Raw genomic sequence first — 18094 nt, 5'->3', positions numbered from 1 at the left:
AGAGTTTTTATAGCCCTAGGTCTTATGCTGAGAACTTTGATTCATTTTGAGTTAATTTTTGTATGCGGTATAAGGTGAAGGTCCATTTTTATTCCTTTGCATACTGTTATCCGATTCTCCTAACCTTGGTTGTTGGAAAACCGTCCTTGCCCTGCTGTGTAATCCTGGCACCCATGTTGAAAATTATTTGTAGATCCCTTTGCAAAGCATTAACATCTTAAAAATATCAAGGTTTCCAAAACATGAACATGGTATAGCCTTCCAGTTATAAGTGTATTCTTTCATTTCTTTCAGCAGCATTTCGTAGTTTCCAGTGTACAGCTCTACTACCTCTTGGTTAAGATTATTCCAATGTATTCTATTCTTTTTGATGCTGTTACACATGAAATTGTTTTCTTAGTTTCCTTTTTAAATTATTCATTGCTGGGGTATTGAATTGCAACAGATTTCTGTATGTTGATTTTGGTCAACTATCATTGATTAATTCTAAAAGTGTTGTTGTTTTCCTGGAATCTTCAGGGTTTTCTACATATAAGATCATGCCATCTGCAAACAGAGATAATTTTACTTATTTCTTTCCAATTTGGATTCCCTTTCATGCCTAAGGGTTCTGGCTTGTACTTTCCAGTATTGTGTTTAGTAGAAGTGACAAAATCTGGCATCCCCGAATTGTTCCTGATCTTAGTGGAAAAAACTTGTAACCTTTCCCTGGGGGGTATGATACTCACTGTGTGTTTTTCATATATGGCTCTTATTATGTTGATATAGTTTCTTCTATTAGTAGTCTGTTGAGTGCTTTTATCATGAAAATGTGCTGAATGTTGTCAAGTGCTTTTTCTGCATCAGTTGAGATGATCATGTGACTTGCCCTTCCTTTCGTAATGTGACCTATGACACTGAATGTTTCTTGTGTATTGACTCATTCTTGCATTCCAAGAATTAATCGCACTTGGTAATGGTGCATAATCCTTTTCACATGCTACCAAATTCAGTTTGCTAGTATTTTGTTGACAATTCTTGCATTGGTCGGTAATTTTTTTTTCTTGTAGTATCTCTGGATTATGGAGTAATGCTGGCCTCATTGAATGAGTCAGGGAGTTCTCTCTCCTCTTCATATTTCTGGAAATGTTTAAGAGGATTGGTGTTGGCTCTTCTTTAAATATTTGGTAGAAATCACCAGTGAAGCCATCAAGTCAGATATTTTTCTTTGTAAGGAGACCTGATGACTGATTCAGTAGCCTTATTTGTTATGGATCTGTTTATATTTTCTATTTCTTTCTAGGTTAGTCTTGGTGAAATTTCATATTTCTAGGAACTAATCCATTTCATCTCAGTTATTCAATTTGTTACTATACAGTGTTCACAGTATTCTCTTATAACCCTTCCCTATCTATAAAATCTGTCGTAATGACCAACTTTCATTGTTGCCTTTAGCTGTTTGAGTAGTCTCTGTTTTTTTAATTCATCGGTGTCACTAAGGGCTTCTCAGATTTTGATTTTTGAAGACTCAACTCTTGATTTTGTGGATTTTCTATTTCTATTTTCTATTTTGCTTATCTTGTTTTGTTTATCTTGTTTTTATTCTCTATTTTGCTATCTCTATTTTGCTAATTTTTATTATTTTTTTTCCTTCTGCTAGCTTTTGATTTCATTTGTTCTTTTTTTTCTAGTTCCTTACGGTGTAACGTTAGGTTGCTGACTTGAGATATTTCTTCTTTTTCAATGTAAGCATTGATAGTTATAAATTTCCCTGTTAGCACTTCTTTTACTACATCCCATAAGTTTTGCTAGGTTGTGGTTTCATTCCCATTTGTCTCAATAAATTTTCACATTTCCTTTGTGATTTATTCTTTGACTCATTTGTTGTTTACAGTAATGTTCAGTTTCCACATATTTGTAGATTTTCCAGTTTTCCTTCTGAAACCTTTCTGGTTTCATTTCATTTTGATCAGAAAATATATTTTTCACAATCCCCACCTTTCTAAATTTTTTAAGACTTGTTTTATGGGCTAACATTTGGTCTATACTGGAGAATGTTTCATGTCTTTTTGAGAAAAGATGTGTATTCTACTCTTGTTGGATGAAGTATTTTGTAAATCTCTGTTGTGACCAATTGGCTTATAGTCTTGTTGAGGTCCCCTAATTTTTACTGATCTTCTGTGTGATTATTCTGTTTGTTATAGAAAATGTGGTATTGAAGTCTCCTTCTTTTATTCTAGATCAGTCTATTTCTCCCTTCAGTTTTGTCAGTTTGATATGTAGGTGCTCTGATGTTGGTTGCACATTTATTTATAATTCTTATATCCTCTTGGTGAATTGAGCTCTTATCATTGTATAATGTTCTTCATTGCTTGAAACACTTCTTGCCTTAGTCTGTTTTATCTGATATTAGTATACCCAACCCTGGTCTTTTGGTTACTAATTGCATGGAATATCTTGTTCTACCCTTTTTACTTCCCAACCTATGTTTATATCCTTACATCTAAAATGAGAATGTTATAGAGAGAATAAAGTTGGATCCTGGGTTTTTTGTCTTAGTTTTTTGGTATCATTCCGCCAATACAGGCCTTTTGATTGGGGAACTTAATTCACTTACATTTAAAGTGGTTACTGGTAGGATTGCCTACTATTGGCATTTTGTTATTTGTTGTCTTTAGGTCTTAACTGTCTTGTTCTTCCTTTATTGTCTTCTTTTGAATTTAATTTTTTTACTCATTTTGATTTATTCATTTTGATTTAACTTTCATTTTCTTTTCTGTAAATTCTATAATATTTTCTTTGTGATTTCTATGCGTATTGCATATAATATCTTAAAGTTATGATAACCTGTTTTTACCTGATATTTAACTTTATTGCATACAAACCCTCCTTTTAGCTTTTTTACCCACATCTTATTCATTTGTTTATTTATTCACACACACTTTACCTTATTTACAAATTACATCTTTATATATTTTGTACTTGGTAACATAGATTTATAAGTATTATATATACTTAAATATATACTTATATGGCTATTTGTTGCTAATCTTGTAGAAGAATAAAAAGTGAAGTTATAATGGATGTCAGTAATTTCTCAAGAGAAATGGAAAGGAGTAACAATCCAAAATTATAATAATACTTTGCTGGTTTTTGTATTTGTCCATGTACTTTTCTCTCCTGGAGAATATGATATTTTCCTATGGTTTTGAGTTGCCATCTAGCGTCCTTAATTCCAACTTGATAGACGTTCTTTAGCATTTCTTGTATGGCAGGTCTAGTGGTTATGGACATTCTCAGTTTCTGTTGTTGATCTGGGAATGTCTTTCTTTCTCACTCATTTTTGCAGGACATTTGCCTAATGCTGAATTCTCCCTGACCTGTCTTTTTGCCTGAGAAACCCACTGATAGTTTTACAGAGGCTACCCTGTATATGATGAGCCACTCTTCTTTTGGTGTGGGTCTGTTTGTGTTTATCCTCCTTGGCATTTGTTAAGCTTGTATTGCTATATCCACGACTTCCCTCAGACTTGTGAAAAGCATGGTCATTACTTCTCCGCCTTTTTTCTGTCATTTCTCCCCTGCATGTCCCATAATGTCTATGTGGTTCAGCTTGATGTTCTCCCATCATAAGTCTCTCAGGCTTTGGTTCACTGTCCTTTTTTTCTCGTTTTACTCTTCAGTCTCAATAGTTTTAAGGGACCTGTATTCAAGTTCGCTGAGCCTTTCTTTCTATTTGCCTCTTCTATTTAACCCCTCAAATGATTTTTTTTTCAATTCAACTTTGTATTTTTAATCTCCAAAATTTCTATTTGATTGATTCTTTTTTTTTAATGATTTTACTTATTTATTTGACAGACCGAGATCACAAGTAGGCAGAGAGGCAGGTAGAGATGATGGGGTGGGGGGAGCAGGCTCCCTGCTGAGCAGAGAGCTGGATGCAGGGCTCCATCTCAGGACCCTGGGATCATGAACTGAGCCGAAGGCGGAGGCTTTAACCCACTGAGCCACCCAGGTGCCCCTCCATTTGATTGTTTCTAATAATTCCAAATTCTTTGTAAATATTCTCATTTTGCTCATATATTTTCTTGATTTCCCTTATTTCTTTTGTCCATGTTTTCCTTTAGCCTTTAGAGCATATTTAAGGCAATTGTTTTAAAGCCATTCTCTAGTAAGTCCAAAGCCAATGTTTCTTTTGGGATGGTTTCTGGAGATGTATTTTGTTCCTTTGAATGAGCCATATTTTACTTCTTCTTTATATAGCTTGTGATCTCATATTGAAAACTGGATATTTTTAAAAACAGCCCCCTCTCCCAGGCTTTGCATGCTGGCTTCATGCAGGGGAGACCCTTGCTAATCAGCCTGGCATGCACTTTTCTCATACCTGTGTTATCCCTATCTGTGCACATGCTCTCTCCCCAGGTCTCCCATTGGTGTGGCTGCTTTTAATGTCTTCCTTTTTGTAAGGCTCACACCCTTGCTAATTTTAGGGATGTTAGCTGTTCTATTGTATTCCTCAATCTATAATCACTTGCCCCAGATGTCTGTGTCTGTAATGACCTTTAGGACGGTTTTCACAAGTCATACCTGCTGCTTCCACTGTTTTCCCCTTTTCTGAGCTGTGAGCCACTTTTGGTTGTCTGAACTCTGTGTTGGGTGTCCCAAGACCAGTCCCTCAGGTATCCCCTAGACAGGTTAGAAATCAAAGAGTCTCAAATTAGTCCCTTTGCTCTCTCTGGTTTGCAAAGGGGACTCGCTTATGGTGACTACTCTGCTCAAGGTGTTCTGCCCAGCACAGTCACGGAATTTCCTGCCCTGCCACATGTGGCTCCTTCTTGGCCAAGCACTCACTTGGTTGCTGTAACTCTTTGGCCATTCCCATAGTTCCCAAAGGTTATTTTGGTCAGTCTCTAGTTGTTTTTGGTGTTTTTGTGGAGGGAACAGGCCTGGAGTTTTCTTGTGTGTCATTTTGCTGACATCACTCTCCTGAATTTTTAAGTAAGTTTTTAAAATAGCCAGTCTATTTCAAAATGTGCTGGTGCATCCATGTTCGTGTTCTGTTATTTTCGTCTCCCAGTTTCCATATTTTTAAAATGAAAACACAGTGTGAGTGGGTTCCAGTCACTGCTGGAAGAAGAAGTCTTTACCCTGTCAGACTGATATGTGTGATGCCTAAGAGGACCTTTAAACCAATGGACTGTGTGTGAGTGGAGAGGCTCCTCCTTGCACACAGATGTGTTTCCTGCACTGAGGGCTGGTATCCATCTCTCCAGATGCTGCTGGAAACACCATGTGTCTGGACACTCATAGCATGAAAGGGCACTGCCAAGGTTCCCAGGTACCAGGGACCATCCCACTGGTGCTCAGGCCATGATAAGTTACTGTAATAACACGCTGGCAACCAAAGCAGCCTTCCCTCCTCAGGGGAGGTTTGTGGGCTGACGGAGAGCTGGGACGCAGTACTCAGACAGGCTCCTCCCATGTCCCTGCTGACCTCCAGCCATTTCCTGTGTACCTCTATCACTGGCTCTGCAAAGCCCCTCTGCCCTTCCCTCCAGCCCATTTTCAGGCACCCACACTTCCCATTTCCTATGAGATGCTTCCTGAGGGCCAGCTGGATGAGACCGTCACCCAGGGCGGGAAGCAGTGCCATCTTGGGGACTCACTAAATTACCACTTCTGTGGGGCACATCCTCACAGCCCAGGGACCCCAACAAGTGCAGCAGGGAAGCCACTGGCAAAGAAGGGACACATCCGCAAGCCCCCTCTCAGGGCCCTCTCCAGGGCACCCCCTCCAGAGTAAGGAGGGACAGTCCTCTCTCTGACCTCAGCCTGTGGAGGGTCAAGGACTCGGAATCTACGTGAGACTCTCAGGGTGCAGGCCCTCCCCCAGGGAGCCCTGGGTGAGCTGCATCCACATGAGAAGATGGGGACCCTGCTTCCCATGGCCCCCACCCATGCCCAGCTAGTCACTGGAACTCTGACAGATGCTGATTTCACAGCAGCTAGTTGGAAAAAAAGGGAAACCCAACAACGACAAAAGCCAGGCTGGACACCAGGAGGCAAACCACCTTGCAGCTTTCCAAGAACTGGACTCACTCCATTTCACTCAGTCCTGATCACTAATTAGCTCCATTTCAGGTACAGTCTGTAAAGATAGATTCCCAGCCCAGGTTCACAGCAGCCCGAATCCCCTCCCCCAACCAGGCTCTGCTGGGTCATCCCACTGGAGCAGGTGCCGGTCTGCACCCTGAAGCCTCCCTTGGTTCTCCTTGTCTGGGGACTGCATCGCCCTTCTGGCTCGGACACTCAGTACCCCTCACAGTGAGACGTCCTGACCCGGTTTGCAGGCTCGTCCCCTGGCCAGCCCATGTCCTAAACATCCTCCCGTGTCCTGGAGGCAGCCTGCCAGCCCCCTGAGTCCTCCTTCCCCTTGACTTCTTCCCTGCAGGTGTACCCTGCCCACGTCATCCCTGCTCTGGTGGCCTCAGTCTAAAACTCTGCTGTGGAAACCCCGCATCTACTGCCTCCTCCTCCGGGGAGCACTCCCTGACTTCGGACCAGTGCACCTACTGCATTTCGCTGTGGACCCCAGGCTCTGGGGCTCCTGATCTGGTGGTGCTGGTTCCTGGCCCAGAGCCCCAGCCTGCACAGCCCTGAGAGCCTGGCTCTGGCCCCTTGCACTTGGTGTCTAGTATATTTTCTCACCCATCAGCCATTGGAATCTTGTAAGGAAAGTATTTATGGCATTTTCAGATGAAAGCAGCTGTCTTCTCATAGAATCCCAGCTCCTAAAAATCCTTTTAAATGATTCTTTGTATATAGAGCATATTATAGTTTTATCACTGGTGGGTGGGTACGTCTGATGTAAAATATTTTACAGGATTCCTAGTGCCCAGTCACCAGAGTGATGACGGAGGGCAAGGACAGCTATGACTGCTTCTACAGAATAATTTTGAATTCACAAAACTCATTCATTATGAGACTGAAAAGTCGTGCATGACATAAGCCTATGGTGACATCTACAAGCACGCTGTTCCAGATCCCCTGCCCTTAGATCCTCTCTGCACAGGTTAGCCTTTCAGCTGCATTCAGGACTTCTGAATTGCTCATGCTACAATATTCCATAGCTTTATTGTTCATCTCATTTAGTAAAATGAGGCTTAAAAATCACACTTGAATAAATACGGAGCAAAGGTCAAACTAACTCTTTTCTTAATCATTAAAAGATAATATCAGGAATTCTGTCCTTTTTGTAAAACATTCCAAAATTATATAAGTTAAATTACGTTTACTTAGTACACACTGTCTTTTTAAAATCAGTCGTAGATGGTGAGTGATGTGAGGGACTGGCCCACTCAGACAGAGATGCATAGCCTCCTGTGCTAGATATCCTGACTTCTTCTGATTCAAGTTTAAAGAAGTTTCTTGGTGTTTTAAGAGACTGTGGCAGAAGTATGACTTCTTCTGTCTCAATCATTTGTCATGCAAGGTCCTCCTTCTAGTATATTTTACACAATCGGCATTGACTAGTCATAAGCCATGGCTGATGGTCATGAGAGCAGGGTCAGTCAGGGAAGCAAGGATTTGGGGCAGAGAGGAACTGAGCTGTTGTGATCCACTGAAATGGGCAGGAAATGGGCTCTCTGAGTTCATCAGGCATCTAGGATGCAGGACACCTTCTAGAAGTCTGGTTTAGTGAGTCTCTTAGCTTTCCTGGACCACATGTATTTGTAATGAAGATTCTGTTTTCTGCCAATACCACTGTATTGTGAGTGGGGGAGGTTAGTCCCCCTTGTAGGGTCTTTAAGGAACATTCCAGCATGGTTGTGGAAGTCACACACAGGAAAGCTAAGAAATGACCGGACTTGTTACGCTCACGGGTGCTAGGGCAGGAGGCACAACCGGCACTCCTTGCTGGTGGCCACATGACAGGCGGGCCCAGGAGGTGACTGTATCCAGCAGGTGCAGTCCTGAACCACTGAGAACACCTGGTCAGCTCCATGTATTTCAAGTTGGGATGGCCACAAAGACTTGAGGGGATTTCACTGTTATGTTTGGAGTCCCTGGGTTATAGACATTGGAAGGTGAGATGGGGACCTTGTGACAGGAGCCAGCCTGACCACCCTGGTGAGCCCAGGAGGGGGCTCACAGCCTCTGCCTGGTGATGTTGGGTCATCAGGGGGAGAGGAAAAGTTAACAATTTATGATCAGTCTTCACCCTTTATTCTCATTTTCAACCTTACTTTCCTTCTCAGGTAAGAGAACCAAGACTCTGGTACTGCCCAGGACAGTTCCAAAATATATAAATAGTCTTTCATCACCTGAAACTGACAGAGAGGAGACATTTCAGTTCATTAATGGTGATGTGGGACTGGGATTTGTGCATTCAGCTGAGGCTCAGAGGTCTGTGGTGTCCACAGGGCCCTGGATCCCAGCTCCTGGCCACCTTTCAGACTCTGCTCTGAAAGAAAAGGACACTGCATCTTTTTGTTTTTGTTCCTTCTTTTACTTCTTCCTACCTGGCCTGGTTCCACAAATCATTGCCCATGGGATTCCTGTGCTTTCCTCTCAGTCTATAAATCACAAGCACCCCTTCCCTCCTCCATGGTGGTGGCTAGCCAAGGCATCACTGTCCCTTCAGTTTTGCATGGAAAAAGAGTGGAAGTCCATGAAGAGTCAGAAATGTAGGCACAGACACTGCAGGACAGTCATACTCTGCATTAAAGCTACTTAACAGATACTGTTTTCTTCCCTGGTTCATCACTGCCTCACTAAGATGACATTTATGTCACATGTGGGCAGAAGGCTCTTACAACCCTAGTTTGTAGCACCCACCACTGTGTCCTGGGAGTGGGTGGCCAGGAGCTGAGGTGGGGTGCTGCCCTAGCAAGGGGGTGGGGGCGGGGAGCCCAGGGATGCAGTGCTGAGCATTCTCTCGGCCCTTGATCTTCCCTGTTACTACCCTGGGCCATGGTAGGACTCTGTGGGCAGATCATGTGGTCTCCAGGTCTCTCCCAGTAGATCCAGCTGAGAAGCCAGGATCCCAGAACGTAGACCCCCAGGAGTCCGGTAAACTATTGGCGGCACAGAGCAGAGCAAGCCCAGTGATGGGACAGGCAGAGCCCCCACAGAAGCAGCAGAATATGTCAGCAGCTCCTCTGGGCTTAAGTGAGCCTTCGAGAAACAGGCATCAAATGGAAAACACCACCCTTGTATCAGGACACCCAAGCACACTTCCATCACTTTCAGTGCACAGCATTCTCAAAAACACAAACTAAAACGCTTCGAGACATGAGAACGGAATGAGAGAATTATATCTTTTAATATTTCCGGAATATTTTAAGTGGGTTTGTAGAGTGAAAAAATATAGTGAAAGTATTTTTTTCTAAATCACTGTTTAAGCATCTATAAACATTTAGAAGTAAAACAACCCGGGACAGAAATATAATAGAGGCTGCACACATTCATGAATCTGTCTGACCCCTAACAAGCTTAGCTTGGGAGGTATGGAGCATTTCCTACATTAGAAGCGCAATTATAAGTCGTTAAAATGCCCACTTGATCACAGTACAGAACATTTTTATTGCTTCACTTGAATGCTCACTTAAGAATTTTCTCTGAAATGTATTCAGAGTAGAGACAGTTAAACAATAAAAGTGAGGTATTGCAAGACCATAATACTGACTCAGGAATAGTTGGGATAGAAACCACTGCCCCTGGCTCAGCCTTTCTGCATGTTATGTTTGTTTGTTCATTTGTTTTTTTGGGGGGTGGTAAGTTTTGAGTGAAGGAAGGATGGTCTTTCAATGCTCACGGGAAGGAGTGCCAGAATTTTCTGCCTTTCTTTCCATGCGAAGCAGGCCTGTGAGGGACTAAGCTGTACCTTTCTCCTCCAGATGTCCCTGGCTTCTTCTGATGCGGAATCTTGTTTCTCTCTGCTGTCCTTTAAACTCCTGGGCATTGGTGAAATCTTGTCATGGGGTCTTTCCTTTAGTCAGAGTTTGTAGGGCTTCTAAGCCCATCTGTGCGAACCCTCCACATGCTGACATGGGTAGTTGTGGCATGAGACAAAGGGTAGTTTGAAGGCATGAGACAGATGAAAGATTGACTTAAGACAGTCACTCAGCACCCTAGTCTCAATGTTTCTTTCTTGGCATTTCCCCTGAGAATTCCTACTTAGTGTTTTCATGATTCAGCAGTCCTATTTGGTAGGAAAACCAAGGAGTATGTGTAGATAAAACCTCCTGTAAGTAAGTGCATTCCTCCCAGCAAGTGCCCTAGTGTGGGGGACATTGTTCCAGAAACCTCCCACCCTCAGTCTCAGGGGCAGGCCTCTCCAGGGATGACCCCTTGGCCAAGAAACTTTCCAGACCTCAACCTCTGCTTTTCTTTCTTGCCATAAAAAACAGCCTGATTAACCTTAACACACAGGGTCATGGCATGGATTTCTTGAGAACCTGCTTATGAAAAAAAATCACATTTAGTGTCCTGGAAACAGTCAGATCTCAACACAGGTGGGACCTTTTCTTTAGTTCTCTGTCTGTGTGGTTCAAGCCAGCAAAGAGGCTGATGGGGATTCGTCTTCCAGCTCTATGCCGACCCTGGCTGTTCAACAAATATGTTTGGATGAAGAAATGAAGGAGAGAACCTGACTTAAAAGAATGCCATAAAAGGGTGGTTCCATTTCAGAAAGGGACTTCTCCAGATTGAATTTATGGCTCATGGTAAATCAAAAGTTTGAGGCCTCAGCGGCCTCTTGGACCCTGGGGGGGGAAGAATAGGAGGGATGTTTTGAAAGGCAGTGACCATTTCTAGGACATTTCAAATCCCACATCATAGTTTTCCCTGTGATTACAAAGTCGACATCGGTTACGTTTATCATCCTTCTCTGTAGCTGATCGGCTGCAGGTCTCTGCTCATCTGCATGAGCCTCAGGTGTGAGGCTTCAATCACTAATTTGCTGTCTTGCTTTCTTAGCATTTACATGAATGAGATAAATCTTTGCTTTTATTCATTTGTAGAAAATATTATATATTATATTGGCATTTCTGAAATGTTTGTAGGAAAGGTTTGTGATAAAACGTAAATGTGGGAAGATCTACTCTCTTAGATGAGGGAGTACTTTCTTCTAAAGCTTTGTCTAATGTCTGTGAAATAATCCAGAAGAGAGGTGGCAACAAGCAACCTTGTTTTACAAAGCAGACAACAGCAAGAAACTTTCCTGCTCTTCATCAGTCACATGGATTGGTTCCTTTGAAGGTGGGAGTGGTTAGGGGCGTGGCTAAAGGAGGGTTAGAGAAGTCGTTAGAGGAGGGGTTAGGGGAGGGGTTAGGGGAAGTGGTCCCCATCAGTCCCCTGGGAGCCATCCTTGGGCCACATGTGTACATAAAGGTCACAGACCACAAGTCCATCTGGGGTCCCCAGTCCTACAAGCTTATCAAATTATGCAGAAATTAACTTCTCTGCCTGAAGGCCTTGCTGCCTCTGGGCACCTGTCTGTGTGGGAGCAACCCCCACCCCACTCCCTCAACCCCCCCACCCCTGGAATTGGCAGCTGCAGTGGGACACAGACCCTGCAGGGACAGCCCCAGGGCCCATAGGTGGCAGTGGGACACCAAGGGTCTTCAGTCCTCACATCAGGCATGGGCACACTCTGTCACTTGACCTCCTTCCTGGCATCCCACCCTAAGTACCGGGACCCCTGCCCACAGCCACACTCCCTCAATCCCTCAAGAGGAGAAGGGGGTGCTGGTGGGCAGTCCCCTTCAGCCCTGGGCCTGGGCATGTGGGTCCCTGGGGATCTCTGTGGCATGCCCCACACACCCTCAGCGCCGGGATCGAGCTTGTCCCTTGCGGCTCTGAGTGTGAGAAGAGGGGCTGAGGGCGCTAAGATGGGATTCCCTGGGGTGAGAAGGCTCCTAGGGTGGCCCTCCTCTACTCCCCGCAGGAGACTGCAGGGGGTGGGGCAGGATTTCTCACCTCTGCCCTCAAGGCCAGCCATGTGTCTCCCAACTGCGGGCCCCACTCTAACCTAGGATTCCATCCTTCCTAAAGCCTGTGAGGGATTTCTGCCTCGGCAAACCCTCCCTAAAGCCACACAATCTCCAGGTGGAGGGAAAGCAGGAGAGGATGGGCAGTGCGAGGTCCCAGTCTGGGTCTTGTTCACCTTGTCAAGGAAACTGAAGGAGAGGGAGGAAGGGGGGGGGGGATGGACCCCGAGATAAACGGTCCTCCAAGGCCCCATTCATTCTGGAAGCCAAAGCAGGTCCTTGGGGAGAGCAGACCCTGATCCTTCCCTCCCACAACAGCAGGGCACACATAGAAGCCATCACCACTCATGAGGGGGAAAAAAAATTTATTTTGGGGAAGCTCAGTAACTGTGGCATGAAGACGCCATTAGCCCATAGATGATGTACTAATGTGAGAAAAAAAAGTTTTTCTCTGCACCGTTTGTGTTTTTTCTTGGAGGAAAGTTGTCCTGCCAGGAAAGGCATTAGAAGCACACAGTCGCTGGCCAGGTGAACTGTCTTTTTTAAGGAGGCAGTGCCTGGGGTAGTGGGCCCGCAGGGTGCGGCCTGAAGGGCCCGGCACCAGGGACCCATTCTGGCAGGGTCTGCTTGGGCACTCTGGCACCCTGGTGGGGAAGGGCCACCCGATCCACTTGGTCTTGTTGGCATAGTTCTGGCCCCTTGGGGTGCCCTGTGGACTCACTGTGTCCCTCATCACTCTCCTCTGCTCTTGGTAGGAAAGAACCCTTTGGTAGCAGACATCGGGGTCTGCTGAAGCCTGGACATCCTTTTTGCACCAGCTGACCTCTGGGACCCTGAGTCCCTGGTATGGCAACACTTTCTCCTCTAAGATCCGCCTAACAGCCCTCACGACCACCTGAGCCTCCGCAGAAGCGCTGTCCATGGCTGACCTGCCCATGACTTGTCCCCAGCCCTGGGATGATGAAGCCTTGCCCTTTTGAAGGGAATCTTCCAGTCCTCTACGTCTACTGGGAAAGAACCACTGGAGCAAGTGCATCATCCTTCTCCTGAAGTAGTTTTCTGGAGGCGCCTCCTCCTTCTTCAGCAAGATCTCACAGGCCTTGCTTCCCGAGGCCTCTCCTGCCTCCTTGCTCTGAGCTGGACGTCTCACTTCACTGATCTGGAGCAACTTCATTTCTGACAACCCTTTGGCAGGCTCTCTCAAGGGGGACCTCCTGGAGCTCTCTCTCTCCTCACGGGGGACACATGACTTCCTCAGGCTCTTACACTGGTGCTGCAGTCCCAGGGGTCCTAGCTGCCTGTGGGGGCTCTGCTCACGGGATCTTTGGCCATGCAGCACCTCAGAAGTAGATGTGTCTTCACTGGACCTGCTCTGGAAGCCAGACAGTGATCCCTGAGAAGCCAAGATGTCGGCAGCGAGGAACATGTTGGATTGACAGTCTTGAAAGAGACTCTCCGTCGCACAGTCTTGAAGGAGGACCCCAGTTTCATAGTCTTGAAGGAGCACGGTGGGGGTGGCATCACGAGGCCAGTTCTCTGACTCCATCAACTTCCGGGGCTCCGATACCCTGCACTGTGCCTCAAGGCGTAGCTCTTTGGGGTCTCGGACGACCAACTTTGTATGTTGCAGGGGGATGTCACTTTTCCCTGAAGACCCTGATCTCAGCTTGCCACGGAGGCCTTGGTTGTTGGCCAGCACACGGGGTTCTAAGGTGACTCCCCAGGCAGGGTCCTCCTTGAACTCCCCCACCTCCCCGGGCTCTTTGGCACTCAAATTCTGGGGCTCTAAGTTGACCTCTAGCATGGTCACGTCCCGTGAGGCCCGACCCCCATTAACCCTCCTTGGCTCCTTTGTGGCCGATCCTGGACTTGGATTTGACTCCAAGTTGCTGTTCATAAGAGTCCTAGAGGCAGTCTCATTGTGCCAGATTCTGCCCACAAAGCTGTATGTGAAGGTCCGAGAAGGTGGCCTGGGCCCCTGTCTAGCCAGAGGACCACCCCCAGGTGAGGTCCCTTCCAGAGCCTGCTGGATCTCCTTACATGTAGGCTGGGGAGCACTGAGGGGACCTCCCCATGCGGGGTAAGACTCTTTCATCACCTGTCCTTGATAGGGCTGAGGAGGATTTCCCCTGAACTTGGTGCCCAAGCCAGCCTTGGATATGCAGGTGGCTGAGCGGGAAGGGAAGGACTGGGAGAGGATGAAGCCCTTCAACTTGAAGAGGTTTATAGTCTTGAGAACCTTGAGGGGGAGGCCCCACCAGTGCTTCACCCTGAGCCTCATGATATGTGCTTCTAGCATTCGCTGAGCATATGGACTGAGGATGGAAAAATCGTGGGAGGGTTCCCAGCACTTGGAAAGTACTGGCTTTCCAGGTTTCCCATGAGGGCATGGCTTTCCAGGATGGTCCAAGGCATGGTGGGCAGCAAGCCTGGAAGGATGAACATCCAAAGGCATCTGACCCTCTCTGAACTGCCCCAACTTCCTGAAATGGTCTCTCAGGTCCTTCTCTGGGTGCTTCTCGACTGTGCTGCTCGTGGTGGGCTTCAAGTCTGTGTGTGACTCATCACGATTTCTTCCTGGAGCCTTCTCTGGAGAGCTCATTGAGCCCCTGTGTAGATCTTTCCGGATCCTCCCTGCACTGGACCTTGAATCCTTGCCCAGTCTTTTTCCTGGCACTGTCCTTCCTGGGTACCTGGTCCCAGTCTTCTGTGTGGCATGGCAGCTTCCATCCGTAGACTCAGGCTCGGCCATGGGACTGTGCCAGCTGTGTGCCTGGGGCACCTTCTGGAACTCTTGGTGAGGCTCTGTCTTCAGGGATAGCTGGATCCTGCAGGGCGGGCCCCTTCCTTGCTTCATGAGCCTCTTCCAAAGGTGGCAATCCGGTTGCTCCCAGAGCTCAGAGTGGATCAATTCTCCAGGAAGGACAGACACTGACCCATGGCCCTCAGGGGCCTGGCCACCCTGCAGAAGGTCAGGAGGACCTTGGCTAAAGACTTGCCGAGATCTTTTCGCCACAGGGGGTTCCTTGCCCCTTTCTAGTTGCTTCTCCAGAAAGTGACATTCCAGATTTTGAAAATCATTTGGCATGTAAAATGGTGTCTTCTCAGCTACAGGGCAAGAAACCTCACAGCTCCCCATCTCGGGTGACAGAGACAAGGATCCCACTGGGACAGAAGGTGCAAGGTGTGCCTGGGTCTGGGGCTGAGTTAGAGGTGGGAGCTGGGGCTGAGTCAGAGGGAGGGGCTGGGGCAGGGGCTGATCCAGAGGGAGGGGCTGGGGCTGAGTCAGAGGGAGGGGCTGGGGCAGGGGCTGAGTTAGAGGGAGGGGTTGAGGCCCAGCCGAAGGATGGTTTAAGTCGTGGGTCAGGGAGAGGCTTAGAGTCACATTGCCTTGAATCTGGAGTGGCAAGGCATGAGAGAGCTCATTGAATATGACAGACGGGAACTCCAGTGGGGGATCAGTCACTCTGAGAGTGGCCACCAGGGACTCGCTGTGCAGAAAGGGGAGACCCCAGAACAGCTGGAGGCATTTCTGCTCCAAATTGTCCCTTGGAATCTTGGGATGTGGGGGCTTCTCAGGGCCAAGCAGCTGTTTTGCTTTGCCCCTCATGCTCCAGAAGGACGGGCGGCCCATGGTGTCCTGCCCGTCACCTGGGGACTTGAACATTCTCCCGAAAGAGGTCAGCTGGTATTTTGACCTTTCTTTCTTGTCCTTCTCCCTCCAAGACTTCAGTTGTTTTCTCTTGGCAGTGAGTATCTCCAGAATCTTCTGGACGTCCGGGTTGATAGAAGGGGGGATCTTAGTCTCTTCCTGTTTGTGTGTGGGGTCTCCCCAGAACAAGGCTTCTGGTGGGCCATGGGACAGAGGCGCTTGACGGGACTCCAGGCGTGTTGAGGTGGACAGGTTCCAGGCATTGGCAGCCGCTTGCCAACAGGACAGGGCCGAAATGGGGCAGTGTGAGCGGGCCAGGCCCGAGATGGCTGGGACAGGAGAAGCTGACCTGTCAGCTGACCAGGGCGTGTGTGGAGCAGAGCTCTGTGGGATGGGGCATGGTAGGGGTGCCCTTGAGTCACACTGAGGGAGAGTCAAAGGAGTGTCCGGCCTCTCTGGGGCCAAGGAGGCTGTCAGAGGCCCAGGGGAGGCCTCTGAAGGAGGGAGACATGGTGGGGAAGGGGGAAGAGCAAGTGGCTGGTGTGGAAAGCCATCCCGGGGGAGGAAAGGCTCTGCTAGCCATGAAGTAGTCAGGGAGGAGTATGAAGCAACAGCAATTGAAGAGGACATTGGCTCTGCTGGCAGGGTGGAGGTCAGAGGCCGAGGGGACCCCGTCAGTGGAGTTAGGGCAGGTGATGGGGCCACAGCGGGAGCAGCATCTTGCAGAAGCTCCCTGCATGGCTGACGGGCTCCAGCTGGCACCCCTCGGCACACCTGCCCAGGGGCCGCTTGACGTAAGAACTGGTGAAAGCCCCCCTGGTCAGAGAGCCTCTCCAGGTGGCTGTGGGAGACAGGAGGCATGAGCTGCTGCTGTAGCAGTTGGGGCTGGGAGCAGTCCCCACAGCCCTCCAAACCCCACGCCCACATCACAATGCTCCTGCTGTGAGCAGCAGCCCCGGGCTTTGGTCACAGTCTGTCCCCATGGCTCCTCCCAGCCCCTGCAAACAGGCCCAGAGGCTGTTCCCTGCAGCCCAGGGGTCACACCATAGACTCGGGAAGGCCCACCCAGGGGAGAAGGGGGCAGATTCTTTACCTTTCCAGAAGGGAGAATAGGTCCTGAACCTCTTCTAGATTCTTCAGAAATTCTCTGAAACCTGGAAACAGGAGACCGGGTCACAGCAGAAGACAGGGTCCAGGGATCTTACGGGAGGTTGGGTACAATGTCCCTTTAGGGGAGACCTTTGGGGGATTGGACTTGGGAGCCCCAAACAGCACTGTCCAAGGCCACATGCTTGCATGGTGATCACAGGATTCATGATGGGGATCGCTTTGTCTTTTCCAAAGTGCTTCCTCATTCATGACCTTGCTGGGGGAGGAAGGACTACTGTAGCCTCCAGAGGAATCTAAGCAGAGTTGAACAGCTTGTCCACAGTGGGAGTGGGAGGTCCCGCCCCCAATCACAGGCCCTGGGGCGTCTGGTGAGGGATACCAGTTTCCAGCCCCTCAGGTCTTTGTTCTGGTGCAGAATATGGGAAGCCTACAGGTTCATTCTCCCTCCTCAGAGCCCCCAACCCCCACCCAGGGCTCTGTTTCCTGAGGGATGAGCTTAGGCTCAGGTGTCCTGGAGACGGTGGGACTGGGCCTTCAGAGTGAGGGGCACAGTGTAACTGGGGCACGCAGGGGTGAGTGGCGGACACTCACCTTTCACGGTCTGATATTTCTTGATTCTGTTGCTCCTTCTCCGTGGCTCCACTTGGTACTGAGTTAAAAAAAAACACGGGGAGGCTGGGACCCCCACCCCAGCAGCAGATGACCAAGTGCTCAGGGGCCTGACCTCTGCTAGAGAGGCAGCTTTTAACCTCCGGTCTTTGGCCACCGGTCACTGTGTTTGGGACGCTGCCCTGGACCCCTCCACCACACCTGGACTCTGGCCCGAGATCTTCAGGCAGAAATCCTCATGTCCCTCTAACCCTTGGCTGGTCTGGCTTGTCCTGGATGGATGGTGGTCTACTCTCTCCTGAGAATACCCATTCTATTCTTTCCCATTTCAGAGTCTCTCCAGTGACTTGGAAAAGTGGAAAGAATAATAGAAAAGATGATAGAGTTACACTCTGCTGGGTCTGGGCCGAGGGATCCTTACCTTCCTGCTCTTCCTGTGTTTCTTGCCTCGTGGTGAGGACGGATCAGGCTGGAAATACGAAAATATGAAGATGAGCCCCAGTCCGCACACAAAGGCAAAGATGGCATTAACTGCCCAGAGAGTGGGACTGGAGCTCAGCCAACCATCCGTAAGGAATTCCTGAGGGAAGAGATAATTCTCCATCTCTTCCCTCTGAAAAGAATTATTGTCCAATCGCACTGCTGCCCTCAGGTAACTGAGCCCTGAGTGTTAGTGACCGATCGCACTGCTGCCCTCAGACAACTGAGCCCTGGGTGTGTCCATGCAGACACAAACCCCATGCCCACATCA

At 47.9% G+C, this 18094-nt stretch overlaps 1 protein-coding gene across 1 annotated transcript; it reads right to left on the bottom strand.

Moving 5' to 3' along the window:
* Positions 1 to 12296: 12296 nt before the first annotated feature.
* LOC131829100 (spermatogenesis-associated protein 31E1-like) lies at positions 12297 to 17807 on the bottom strand. Its single transcript, XM_059170500.1, has 4 exons — positions 17765 to 17807; positions 17326 to 17388; positions 16718 to 16778; positions 12297 to 16465 (listed from the first exon to the last, which is right to left on the bottom strand). Exon 4 carries the CDS (start codon positions 16252 to 16254, stop codon positions 12379 to 12381), a length of 3876 nt encoding a protein of 1291 aa, XP_059026483.1. The 5' UTR covers positions 16255 to 16465; positions 16718 to 16778; positions 17326 to 17388; positions 17765 to 17807; the 3' UTR covers positions 12297 to 12378.
* Positions 17808 to 18094: the final 287 nt, after the last annotated feature.

The sequence above is a fragment of the Mustela lutreola genome, chromosome 4 (genome assembly GCF_030435805.1).
Source record: "Mustela lutreola isolate mMusLut2 chromosome 4, mMusLut2.pri, whole genome shotgun sequence".
Lineage (NCBI taxonomy): Eukaryota > Metazoa > Chordata > Mammalia > Carnivora > Mustelidae > Mustela > Mustela lutreola.
Note: the sequence above shows the minus strand (reverse complement) of the source record. Positions and strands in the feature narration are given on the sequence as shown.

Coding starts and splice junctions, on each gene's coding strand:
- LOC131829100 (XM_059170500.1), bottom strand. CDS start 16,254: ATGTCCTCTTCAATTGCTGTTGCTTCATACTCCTCCCTGACTACTTCA.